Source organism: Colletes gigas, unplaced genomic scaffold (genome assembly GCF_013123115.1).
Source record: "Colletes gigas isolate AHSC1104 unplaced genomic scaffold, ASM1312311v1 Colletes_gigas_Sc00041, whole genome shotgun sequence".
Classification (NCBI taxonomy): domain Eukaryota; kingdom Metazoa; phylum Arthropoda; class Insecta; order Hymenoptera; family Colletidae; genus Colletes; species Colletes gigas.
In genome coordinates, this window is record NW_025106670.1 from 1,706,525 (window position 1) to 1,718,941 (window position 12,417).

At 38.4% G+C, this 12,417-nt stretch overlaps 2 protein-coding genes and 1 long non-coding RNA gene across 6 annotated transcripts; 1 reads left to right on the plus strand and 2 right to left on the minus strand.

Moving 5' to 3' along the window:
- Positions 1-290: 290 nt before the first annotated feature.
- LOC122402883 (protein PRRC2C-like) lies at positions 291-5,782 on the minus strand. The gene is made up of 4 exons (XM_043406041.1): positions 5,743-5,782; positions 5,089-5,436; positions 4,762-4,842; positions 291-1,274 (listed from the first exon to the last, which is right to left on the minus strand). The coding sequence occupies exons 1-4, from the start codon at positions 5,752-5,754 to the stop codon at positions 291-293; spliced, it is 1,425 nt and encodes a 474-aa protein (XP_043261976.1). The 5' UTR covers positions 5,755-5,782.
- Positions 5,783-5,939: 157 nt separating this feature from the next.
- LOC122402919 lies at positions 5,940-8,674 on the minus strand. 4 transcript variants are annotated; one of them, XM_043406109.1, is made up of 5 exons: positions 8,538-8,674; positions 8,158-8,332; positions 7,708-7,889; positions 7,210-7,390; positions 5,940-7,035 (listed from the first exon to the last, which is right to left on the minus strand). In XM_043406109.1, exons 2-5 carry the CDS (start codon positions 8,233-8,235, stop codon positions 6,994-6,996), a joined length of 483 nt encoding a protein of 160 aa, XP_043262044.1. In that variant the 5' UTR covers positions 8,236-8,332; positions 8,538-8,674; the 3' UTR covers positions 5,940-6,993. The 4 variants fall into 4 exon arrangements, with proteins under 4 accessions (XP_043262044.1, XP_043262048.1, XP_043262047.1 ...); XM_043406113.1 differs by having other exon boundaries at positions 7,193-7,390; XM_043406112.1 differs by having other exon boundaries at positions 8,158-8,269; positions 8,538-8,609.
- A 1,610-nt stretch (positions 8,675-10,284) lies between these two features.
- LOC122402920 lies at positions 10,285-10,682 on the plus strand. The gene is made up of 3 exons (XR_006259565.1): positions 10,285-10,398; positions 10,476-10,563; positions 10,631-10,682. It is a non-coding gene; the product is annotated as an uncharacterized LOC122402920 (long non-coding RNA).
- The last annotated feature ends 1,735 nt before the right edge of the window (positions 10,683-12,417 follow it).

Sequence of the window (12,417 nt, forward strand, 5' to 3'; positions counted from 1 at the left end):
CACCGAACGTAGAAACTGTGAGCTAGTTTTTAAGTAATTTCGAATTATTTATGAAAGCGTTGTTGAAACGATGTAGCGCAAGGTTGCTTAATCGTAGCCGAAAAGCCGTTATTCAAGATCGCGTTTGCAATGGTGCGAAATGGTACATGGTTTAGCGATCCAGCATATCGTAGGAACTAAAACGCAGAAACCAACTTGTCCATAATTCGTGATAAACACAGATTTATTGCAACGGCAACATCGATATCAATTAGGTGAGCATCAAATAACAATGGAAATTAAGAAATAGTTTAGTGGAGGGGGGCGGCGGGTGCGTAAGAGAGGGGCGCTGCGTATGCCAGGGGCGAGGAATAGGCAGCTGTGTAAGCGTACGCGAAAGGATAATTGTTGTAACTCGTGATGGCGTTAGCTGCGGGTAGTCCAACCAGTCGTTGAGCTTTCGGTGCGATTTGTACCGGGGCAGCGACGGCTCTCACCGGCGCGTCTTGTTGTTGTTGTTGTTGTTGTTGTTGTTGGAATCGTGCAGTCTGCAGGCGTCGCGGTTGATCCTGTTCTTGTCTCTTCTCCTGTTCTAGGTCCAGCCTCTCTTGTTGTCGCGACTGGATCTGTTGCTGCAACTGCAGCCTGGATTGCTGCTGGAGCTGCTGGAGCTGCTGGAGCTGCTGGAGCTGCTGCAGCTGACGGAGTTGCTGCTGCTGTTGTTCCTGTTGTTGCCTTTCGAGCTGTTGCAGCTGTTGCAGTTGTTGTTCCTGTTGCTGTCGGAGCTGTTGATCGCGAGTCGATGGCGAGACCGCAACCAGAGGGCCGGATCTGGCCTCGACGACCTCCACGTCGGAGTCTGGTCCGGTGGCGGGAATCGCGGGCGAGGGTCCAGCGGCTGCTGGCAAAATAGGTGAAACTGGAGCCGAAGGGATGATACCAGGCGAATAAGGTACCAACGGGGAAGCAATGGCGGCCAACGGTGTGGCTGGTTCGCGACTGACGACCGCGTTGAATCCGTTTATCGGGTCCGCCGTGTACTCGACGATACGACGAGTACCGTCCGCCTCGATCAAGCTGTAGCTGCCTTGCACGATGTCGCCGTTCCTCGTTTCGTACTGAGCCTTCGAGTCGCCCGTCACCGCGTCCTGCACGTCGTACGCGAAGCTGTATTGGGGCACGGAGTCCAGTTCTTCGAGCTTCGCCGTTGGTAGAGCCGCAATAACAGGAGCAGCCACCGCCGCGGGCACCAACGCTCCCTTACAAACAGCCGCCAAGCTTAAGAATACGACGAGCTGAAAGAGGAAACAACGTTGCTTTTACGGTATGTCGAAACGCTTTAAACGCGAACCGTGAACTTGTTTTTCGATGCTCTGCATCGATAATCTGCATCGTTACTTTAACGATTCGAACAAATGATCCTCTGATTATTGTTTTTTCCAAGTTACTTGTTCCTGAGCGAACCATTTCATCAAGATGAAATCCAGATTAAATAGAAACTAGTGCATCGTCGGATTACCAAAGGGAGTAAAGTTCAGGATGAGATCGGTGTTGTGTACCGTTGGGTATGCGTTCCTTACCTTTCCAGCCATGTTGGTTTGTATGAGGATCGCCAGGGGACTGATGCCTCGGGGTAAGATTCCTCGTACTTTTATACACGTGATGACCGTCGCGTCGTCTTCGTGTCATCCGTCAGCAATAACCGTGCTATTCCTTGCACCCAAACTCGCGTCCAGACACCCGCGTTACATACGCATACACACCGTCCCCACTTATTGTCCCCTTCTTTCATTCGGCCTGACGATTCCTCTTTCTTTAACCATCTGATGACCTCCTCATAAATGTTGCGATGTTACACACGGCAACGGCCGATGAGTATGCGCGCTTATGTTTCTTCATATCGTCGCGCTTATGCACGCGACTTGTATGCCAATACGTCCAAGATACATAGGAGCTGCTCGAGGTCGTACGACGAAACCGCGAACATCGCTACGCACCTACCGACTCGGGTTAACCCTCCACCTTGCTAAACAGTCCCTGTTGCCAAAAGTTTACGTTGGTTGCGCGATCATTATCGATTAACATTTACATCATGCTACGACACTTTTCAATCTACATCGCGCGCGCGCGCGCGCGCGCGCGCGCGCGGCGGCTCTATCGATCATTTCGTACTCTCTTATTTCGTGTCATGATCGTTTTCAGAATATCCTCTGTAAAGGGTTTTCTTGTAAAGGGCTTCTCGATAGGTTCGTCATAAAGTTGCTAATATCAACCATCTTCGTAAATATTTTTTCCGTCATTTTGCGAAATTTCTATTCTGTATTGTTCGCCATTTAACCATCGGTTCAAGATCCGTTCTCGAATTATTTTCTCCGTCTTGGTAATTTTCTCAACATAAACAATTCAATCTTATGGATATTAATTGAAATTGTATATTCAGAAATCAATTTTTCATTCGATTAATCCATAAATGACTTTTGATTAATAGTCAAGCTACAGACAGTTGATCAATTGAATAGAATCTAATGAATATGTACATATACATATGCATACTAAAAAACAACAAACTACAAGACATCATTATTAATTTTCAGATTTTTAGCAAAATCCATCCTAACCCAGATCGTCAGAAGGGAATAGAAAATTTAAATATAAAATTTCATTGAAATTGCATAAAACTATCGGAGTAGAAATATCGAAGGAGATATAATTATTAAATGTTTCGAGATACAAAGTAAGAAGACTTTTTGTTGTCCTTATCATTTATTTTCATTCCCTGCTATCGATACCACCGAATCGCGGTATTATTCCCGTCGTTGTTTGTAATGTCACTCTTGAAATTCATGATGTGTGTCGATGGCATGAAAATGTAGAGATTGGGAAAGGAAAGAAAGGATACAATGAGCGTATACATAGAGTTCACTACCTTTCGTAATTTCGGCGAACAACCTCGAATTACGCTGTTTGACGTATCGGCATACAAATTATTCGACCACTTACAATTCAACTCCACCTAAATTTCACGCTCAATGTTCAAATTGCTGCAAATGTACACAAGTACTTACATACGTAATCGTTTACGAGGTGCGACGATAAAGTTTCGAGAATAATTCGCTAAAAAGATGTTATTTTGAGAATGAAACGAATGTGAAGACATCGCCTTGAAAATAATCTACTCTGGACCAGTGTTTCTTAACCTTTTTTTTAAAAAATATTAATTAAATTGATGTTTACAATCCTGACTCGTTTAAATATCTTGCTTAGAACAGAATGAAACAAGAACAAGAATCCTCCGAGACTGTTTTAATTTTCATTCTAGCAAATTGTTCGTTCTAAGATCAGCCCAAGTTTATCCTTTACTAGTTCTGCATCTTCGATAGAATTTATGTTAAATTTCTAAAAAATTAGAGTGAAAGGGATACACCGATGAAGACGTTTTTACTATTCCTTCAAGCAATGCTGAAAGTCTTAGGCATTCACTGTGTCGATCACGTCCTTTTGAATGTTTTCAATTCTATGAAAATTACAAACTTTAAGATAATTTTTAATCTTGGGGAGTAAAAAGAAGTGACACGTATTGAGGTCTATAATATAATTAAAAAATGCATTCCCTTGTGCTTATGCCTACCGATTCAATAATTTTTTAGAAATTGTAACTTTCAAGAGACATGGGACTCGTCATAATGAAGCAATATAGCAATATAGCAATATAGCAATTGCTTTATAGCAATTTCTTTAGAATTAATAAGACGTTAGTATTGACGAGGTATGGAATAGACTTGACATCCAATGGATTTTTCCGCCCATAGTTTATGGGGCCTTAGGGCGCAATTATCATTTTAGTGTCGCATACAACGTGATCGACAAAGTCTGGAAACAGATAGTGACGCTACGTGCGGTGGGAATTGCAATTTAATAGTGACCTTAGCACGGCTGGTTTGAAATTGTTACATTTCTACATTTACGGTTATTAGTTTTCTTTCGTTCGAAACATAACTTCTATATAACGTTAACCCCTTCCCGTGCCTTAACGAGTCCGACTCGTGATGAAGATTTTGGCCCAAACATGAATACAATCGCGAACAGAAAGTCGGGGCAAATGTAAACATCACGAGCCAGGCTCGCGGACAGCAAATTACGATCGTGTCGATCGTGATTGAGAATATTGAGATTGAGTTTTAGTTCCTATCGGTACGCCACAAGAGTCGGTCACGATTCTTATAACCTCTGTTGCAAAACAATTTAGTATCAGTCTGATCTGTTTACCGCGCGTTAGCACCTATAGTTTCGGCCCGGATTTCGTCGAGGTAAATGGCACGGGAAGAGGTTAATTATGGGAATAATTCTGCACAAGAGTTGTTTGTTTTCGTTTTCATTTTCATGACCGACTGCTGTCTGCTAAAAATTCCATTTGGTTTTCGAATGATATTCTAATTTTTATTCTGGGAAATAACATAGGCACGATCCTCTTCAAAACGAGATAATATTTAATGCGAAGTAAATAATATTTTTCAAATCTTAAAGAAGAATAGAATGAAAGGGAGTGGAGATATATGGTAAATACATTTATCTTACAAAACACTTTAATATAAACGTTTAATTATAAAATCATTACAATATGTACATTATGAGATGACTAGTCGAGTATACAAAGGCAAATACATTTTCTTTCCAATTATAATCGAATACTATCGGTATCTTATTCAATTGTTATTACTATTCAATTTACTATTACTTAAAAACTCATAGAAAATCAAGAACCGTTGTAATTATATGAATTACGTCTTTCTTTATCATCGGAACAGTAGAATAGGTGAAGATGAAATATCTTCCAGGGACCAGGATGATCATATCCTTATCTTGCTATCGGCAAACAACATAATGTCACAAATATAAATACAGAATGAATATAAAAATGAACGACGACGACGACTGTACAGTCGGATCCATTTTGAATGGACTCCCAAGGGCAGTTTTCTAACTCGTCAACAACCACATCAGGCAGGAACGAATATTATTTTTTCATAACGGCAACTTGCATATTTTTGCGGCGAGACGGTGGAATAGCGAGGGTAACGGTAGTCGTGAGCGTAGTTTAAGAATTGCTTAAAGATGAGCAAATACAGGAGCAACTTTAAGGGCGGGTTTGATAACTGCTACTGGTTCCCTGTGAACAACGGCATTGAATCCATTTACAGGATCTGCCGTATACTCGACGATCCTCCTGGTGCCATCAGCTTCGATAAAGCTGTAGCTACCGCTAACAACGTCGCCGTTTCTGCTTTCGTGTTGGCTTTTCGAATCCCCGGTTAGGCTATCCTGTACATCGTACGCGTACGTGTATTGCGGATGGGGATCGTAATCCAGAGCTGCGTGTACAGGTGCGAGGTTTGCCACGGGTATCGCGGAACCTCTGCACGTCGCAAATACTCCAATCGCTACCACGATTACTACTATCTGCAACGTTACCAAATAATAACATCATCAATCGTTTAACGCAGTCAAGACTTGGTTTAACATTTTACGTAAGTACTTGAGAAGGTACTGTGATCTGGAGCAGGGATGGACAAATTCTTTTCGAGACGAAAATAATTAACGTGATATTGATACGAATGATCTGCGATCTCGAAAGACAACAATCTTATATAATATAATATAATATATTATAGAATATTCTGTATATAAAAAAAATTAGTTTAGATATACATATGTGAGATCGTGCGAAACTCAATAACTAAACAAACGACCGAATTACATTCTCACCTTCATAACCATGACGATTGTGTTTAAGGTAACCTTGCGGTCGGACAGGAGTGAAGAATTGAACTGATTGTTCGAGTTCCAGTGACACAGGTATTTATAGGATCCATAGGAGGTTGGTCGTTTGTCGTGTGTGTCGATGCATTGTAAAGAGTTTCGAAGTCGTGTACGTACGTGACACGCGTTCGTTACCGAGGCAAAAGTTTCGCTCTCGTTTTCAATTCTCTGACACGTGTGCATCGAAAGAATAGCTTTCGACGAAAAGCGTGGGCAGGCAGACAACAATTTCGAGTGTATAATTCTATACAGATGCCCTATAAAATATACGTCTAAGTAGAAATCCCCCTGAAATTATACAATTACAATTTTATTTATACATCTGTATAAATAATGTATTTTGTATATCTGTAGAGATGAAAACGGTCGATAATTGTTCCATCTCGCCATTGCTTTCACTGTTGCATCATTCAATGGAGTTTTAGGCCCAGTTGTAAGTGTAACGTTTCCGTCATGTGAGCACGAAGCCCGACGAATACTAATCGAAACCAGCCGAGACCGAACATTCATTTAAGAATGCTTGTATTTCGGTTTAAAATTAAAAATTTCAACTCTAACTATAACTTGTAAGTGTTCTGTTGTAGTAGTAACGAGGAGAAGAAAGAAAGCTTAGTGGAGATCCATGGACATCCTGAAGCCCGCCTACTTGGAGGTCTCGGAGCGTAATATCATTTTGGAAACATCAGTAGGTTGAATAATTAAAAGTTCATTCTAATTTATTTTCTTTCACTTTTTATTCCGTCCTGAAAAGATTTATACATAATTCAATTCTTCTCTACCAATATGTTTATAAAAAATTGCTGTTTCATTGATCGATAAATACAATATTATGGTTAAAATAGAACTAGCAAATATAGATAAAATATTTCTTCCAAGTAATACATTTTCGGATAATCAATTAAAAGTAACAACTTACATTCAAACATATAAAATTATTTCTGCAGCTTTGATTCTATATGTATAATACTAGAAACACGCTTATTGACACCGATGATAAGTAAAACTTGTTAGTTATTTGTTAGCCAATAAAATACATTTCACTCGATGGAAATTATTACTAAATTACAATTTTCCCATTCGTATAATTTACTTTACATATCATTACATAGAAAAAGTTGATGAAAATTTGTGTCCGCTTCATAGTAAATCCAAGAGAATAATTTTTACCTACCTTAAACATTTGATATCGTAATACTATTAGGGCCATGTAATTTTTTGCCTTTTTCTTAGCGGAGCTTCCTACAATACATAATAGTGTTTAAATTAATTAATTCTTAAACAGTCGCAAGTTTTTTTAGTAATGCTTTTATAAATGAGTCGATTGTTAATGTAATTTATATCGATAAATCATTTGAATTTACTTATAATTCTATAATTTTTAATGCTATATACATACATATTAAAAATACATACTTCATGCTTCTCATCGTTGACACGCTTATCAGTATTATCGTGGCCTTTAATGTCATTCGAGTTACATAAATATGATTTTTTAGATATATATTTATGGTCGTTTACCGGAGACTTTGATTTTGTCACATAAAAAGGCTGAGTCGTTTCACTTATATTTTTACTTGTATTATTGACATTAATTCTATAAAAAATGTAACTGCTTTTATATTTGTTTTTTATATTAAAGGTTAATAATGTTCGGTGTTCAGGGTCTGTATAGAGAGCGGGTTTACGATACGGACACATGACTTATCCGCTATTTTTTGAGGATCAGGCCTTCAAGGCATTGTTACTTGCTAAATTAGGATACGGTCGTTAAGGAGCCTCCAAACTCCACACAGGACTTGAAATCCTTGGAGCTATTCCTTGCCTCAATAGCGATCGACATATCATAAACCCGTGTTGTGCCATACGCAACGACCACGAGCAACATTGTAACTTGAGAATATTTGTACTTACGAAGAAACTGAATTTGTATGCAATTCATTAACCAGGCTTTTTTCTTCATTATTTTTGTTTGCATCTGAATTTTGGGATTTTCCTTCATTCTGTCTTCGAGGTAGTGGCATTGCTACTCGTTTATATAATTCTATTAATTTGGATCTCGATAAATGTTTATAAGTATTGAAATCAATACAAGTCTGTAAACAGATTAAGAAAATATATATGCGAAAAATCATAATAAATGACAGTGATCGGTATTTTTAATGCGTATATCAACAAAAGGTGTTGTAATAGTTATTAAGTAAATTTTATATCTCACGGATATCCAATATTTAATTACACATGTAACAAAAAACTTGATACTTGATCGAGCATATTCGAAAGTAAATATGTAACAGTTTCATTCATAAAAAAATAGTTCACTGGACAAAATAATAGTGACTAAACATAACCTCGTTCACTTACAGTTTCCAACATTTCACGAAGCTCAGCTTCGGACAGTACTTCGGGATGAGTTAATTGATACATTCCTAGTGTCAACATTTCGTGGGTTGTTTTCGTTACTTAACGAAACATACTGTGCAATGTCAAATGATCAGTTGACAGGTGCCAGGAATATCAGTCATTATTTTACATATTTCTATATATGTATGTAGATATGTAATTTAGACACAAGTTTTCAACACAACCAGCATTTAGTATCATATAAATGTTAACAAAAATGCGTTACAACATTTACTAGCAAATGTACACATATATATATATATATATATATATATATATTTATTGTTTACATTTAATAAGGGTGTAATAAAGTACTAATTGTATAGTTGCCTGAACCGTACCTTTCGATCATGCGAACCGGAGAATAACACAATCTACGTAGTTAGATCGTACAGAATCGTACAGAATTGAGTATATCGAAGACGGAAGGATGTTTTAAAAGCATCTGAACTCCGGGGAAGTTAGGTTAGCTTAGAGTTAGGCTTTGGCGTTGGCGTCGCCATCCATGCTCGCCACATGGGATGCTATAGGGAATGGTTTCTACCATAAAATGCTCATAAAAGCTGTTAACGTGACGCCGAGGGTGATATCGCCACCAGAAGAATCTTTAGATACCGATACGGTCGTGGATAGTCTCATCGATCGATACTTCCGATACGAGTTCATTACCAGGCGATCAATTAGATTCTACGCGAAACTGTTAATACTAATTACAAAAATGATCGCTAATTGTTCCGAACATATGTATTTTAGAGAAAGTCTCATCGATCATTTACAGCAAGAAATCACGGTTGAGGTAGGAAAATTGTAATTTTCATAGTTTTTAATATCATAAGAATATAACATAATACATAATAACATAATACACATTAACTGCAGACTGTACGTGCGTCAGTTTAATTAATAAACAGTGTCTAAACCTTATTATTATTAATATAAAAACTACATAGTTCACTGTATATCTATATACATGTGTCAAGACGACATCTACCACAAAACGCCCAAGTTTGTCGAGAAACAATTCACCCCTTTGCACCCTAGACGGCGCCCCTATTAATTTAGATCGAAAACTAATTTTAATTTATTTATTAATGCAACAATCGAGTACTCTGTAATTTAGATCACTTATAAATGCTTCACAATTAACGCCAAAGGCACAAAATTGTCCAGAAACAGTCCTATTCCTGTCAAAACAACCCCTCTTGACACTGCACACATATTCCTAGTTTCTTTGAGCAAATACATGGCATTTAATTCTTTCCTGTACCAATCTCATAATATGTCAGTAATTTTCGATAAAGAACGGTGGCTTTTGTTTTTTTACAAATTGTAACCCCCAAAAATCTAACCCCCCAAGACCCAACACCTCAGGCTAGGGGATTTAGGTCCGGGGGAGTTAGGCCTGTGGCGTCGCCTCCCATGCTCGCCACCAGAGGAGTTCAGAGGAGTCGCGCTCTCAGAAGCGATCGAGCGAGCCTTGCCGATTAATTGCGTTATTAATATTCTAGGGAGCATGAGTAACAACTTCCTAGTTACTCCCGCAGATGGCGCGATTGGCGCCGATGCCAACCGTTGAGAGAGGCCGGGATGCTATAGGGAATTTGTCCCTAGGTACTCCCTGGGGCCTCGAGAGACAAGAGAGAATCAGATTCAGGAGGTCTTCCCCGAGCAAGCCTGAGAGACGGTCCAATAATATTATGTGTTTTTATGTATTCATGTATCACTGTTACGTTAATGATTTCAGTTAGTGCATCGTTAAAGAATACCCGTGTAAGCCGAGGTAAGATTTTTGGAATTAAATTTATTTTTAATCAGAATTTAGTGATTCGAAGGAATGGTTTCTACCATAAAATGCTCATAAAAGCTGTTAAATTTCTTTATCGATTTACCCCATGTATAATGTTTATCGAAGAATCCACCAAACTTTTTGATGCAATCCGAGTTACGGACGTACGCGACGCCGAGGGTGGTATCGCCACCAGAAGAATCATAAAGTGCGAATAGAAAATGTTAATACTAATTACAAAAATGATCGCTAATTGTTCCGAACATATGTATTTTAGAGAAAGTCTCATCGATCATTTACAGCAAGAAAATAGTCGCCAGAGACAAGAATCGCATCGTCTACCGATGGATCATCAACGAATCACGGAAGAGCTTCAGAGTCGTGTCATGCAACTTGAGTCGGGTTTGCTTATTAAGGTAAAAACGTTTTAATTAATCATTAACATTATGGTTTAGAAAAACAGTCTATGTAACAAGTTGTTTTTATTTTTTAGCGCAATGAAATTGAAGAAGAAAAACAGGTAAATGAGGACTCTCTTAAACAAAAAGCAGACACGATGGCGAAAGTTGATGAAAGCGAAGGTTGGTGCATACATACGCGTACATTTATATCGCAATCTAATATAACTTGTCTGTTATGTTTTTGTAGAAAAGTATAAAGTTTTGGAAGAGAAATTTGAGAAATTGAAAGATGTATATGGAAAATGAAGAGAAGAAGATATCAGTTTAATCAGGAAGGTAGGAATATTGTAATTTTCATAGTTTTTAATATCATAAGAAAATATTGATGCTCGTTACGTGTATCCTCGTATGTAACAGAAAGCCGAAGTGGAGAAGCAAATTGGGTTATTAAAAATGTGAGAAGAAAAATCGGAACGTCGAATCGTTTTTAGCGGAACGCCGACTGGACGAGTTAATAGAAGGTGAAGATATAACTGAACAGGAAGGTCGAAAAGCTATCGAAGGACAAGAGGATTTGGACGATATAAAAGAAGAAGTAAATACCACGAAAGGTGAAAATTTGGTTAATACCTTTCTGTTACTAGATTTACGGTTATATTTTATTTTTATTTCGTTCCGGTAAAAGTGTAATATTTTAGGCGTTGATTGGCAAAAATGATTTTGCAACTTGTAAAAAAACGGCTTTAGGGTCAAAATAGACCCGCAGAACAGGGTCAAAACAGACCCGCAGAACAGGGTCGAAGCAAACCCGCAGAACAGGGTCAAAACAGACCCGTAGAACAGGGTCAAAGCAGACCCGTAGAACAGGGTCCAAGCAGACCCGCAGAGCAGGGTCGAAATAGACCCGTAGAAGAGGGTCAAAACAGACCCGCAGAACACGGTCAAAACAGACCCGTAGAACAGGGTCAAAGCAGACCCGTAGAACAGGGTCCAAGCAGACCCGCAGAGCAGGGTCGAAACAGACCCGTAGAACGGGGTCAAAAGAGACCCGTAGAACAGGGTCAAAAGAGACCCGTTGTGAAGGGTCAGAACAGACCCGTAGAATAGAATAGACCCGCAGAACAGGGTCAAAATAGACCCGTTGTAAAGGGTCAAAACAGACCCGTAGAATAGAATAGACCCGCAGAACAGGGTCAAAATAGACCCGTTGTAAAGGGTCAAAACAGACCCGTAGAATAGAATAGACCCGCAGAACAGGGTCAAAAGAGACCCGTTGTAAAGGGTCAGAACAGACCCGTAGAATAGAATAGACCCGCAGAACAGGGTCAAAATAGACCCGTTGTAAAGGGTCAAAACAGACCCGTAGAGTAGGGTCAAAATTGACCCGAGACTAACTAACTACTTCCTGATTTCTTATCTAAAATAGTCACTTTTGGATATCAGGTAATATCAGATTTTGTAAATCAGGTAATGAAGTAACATAATTAAATCGAAATTAAGGGATAAAATAATAGTAAAACAGTAAAATCACACAACAGGATGTAACAGGGAAAAGATAGTAGTAGTAGTAGTAATAGTATCTGCAATCGGCCGTATATAAATGTAACAAATAGACTACGATACAATACAAGTCACAGTTATTTTAGTTATTTTCTCTCATTATGATTCAGGCCAGGATTCTTTACCGTTATACAGTTTACTGATATGGAAACGCTTTCGTCTTTCTCACTAATAAAATATTATATAATATAATAATAGCATATACTCTACACTCCATATTTTTACAGTTATACCCTACAGCTTAGGGGTTTTTCTACATTTACATGTACTTGTCACTAAAGATATGGGCTATGACACCAAAGATACGGGATAAGCTAAAACATTACTCTACAGTCTAGTCTAGTTTAGTTTATCTTATTTTATTTTATTTTATATTTCTTCTAGTCTTTCTTATTTTCATTTTATTGTACTTTATTTTATATATTTTACTATACAGTTTCCCCTATTTTTATTTTATACTTTATTTTTAAGTAA

What these genes read in the sequence shown, in the direction of transcription:
- LOC122402883 (XM_043406041.1), bottom strand. An exon ending in CTCCTGTATTTGCTCATCTT is followed by an intron (nt 4,843 to 5,088) that starts TAAGCAATTCTT and finishes GTTTGCCGATAG; the next exon opens with CAAGATAAGGATATGATCAT. An exon ending in TTCCGATGATAAAGAAAGAC is followed by an intron (nt 1,275 to 4,761) that starts GTAATTCATATA and finishes TTCCTCTTTCAG; the next exon opens with CTCGTCGTATTCTTAAGCTT.
- LOC122402919 (XM_043406109.1), bottom strand. Translation starts at nt 8,235, where the DNA reads ATGTTGACACTAGGAATGTATCAATTAACTCATCCCGAAGTACTGTCC. An exon ending in CATACAAATTCAGTTTCTTC is followed by an intron (nt 7,391 to 7,707) that starts GTAAGTACAAAT and finishes CATTTTTTATAG; the next exon opens with AATTAATGTCAATAATACAA. An exon ending in TCAACGATGAGAAGCATGAA is followed by an intron (nt 7,036 to 7,209) that starts GTATGTATTTTT and finishes TATGTATTGTAG; the next exon opens with GAAGCTCCGCTAAGAAAAAG.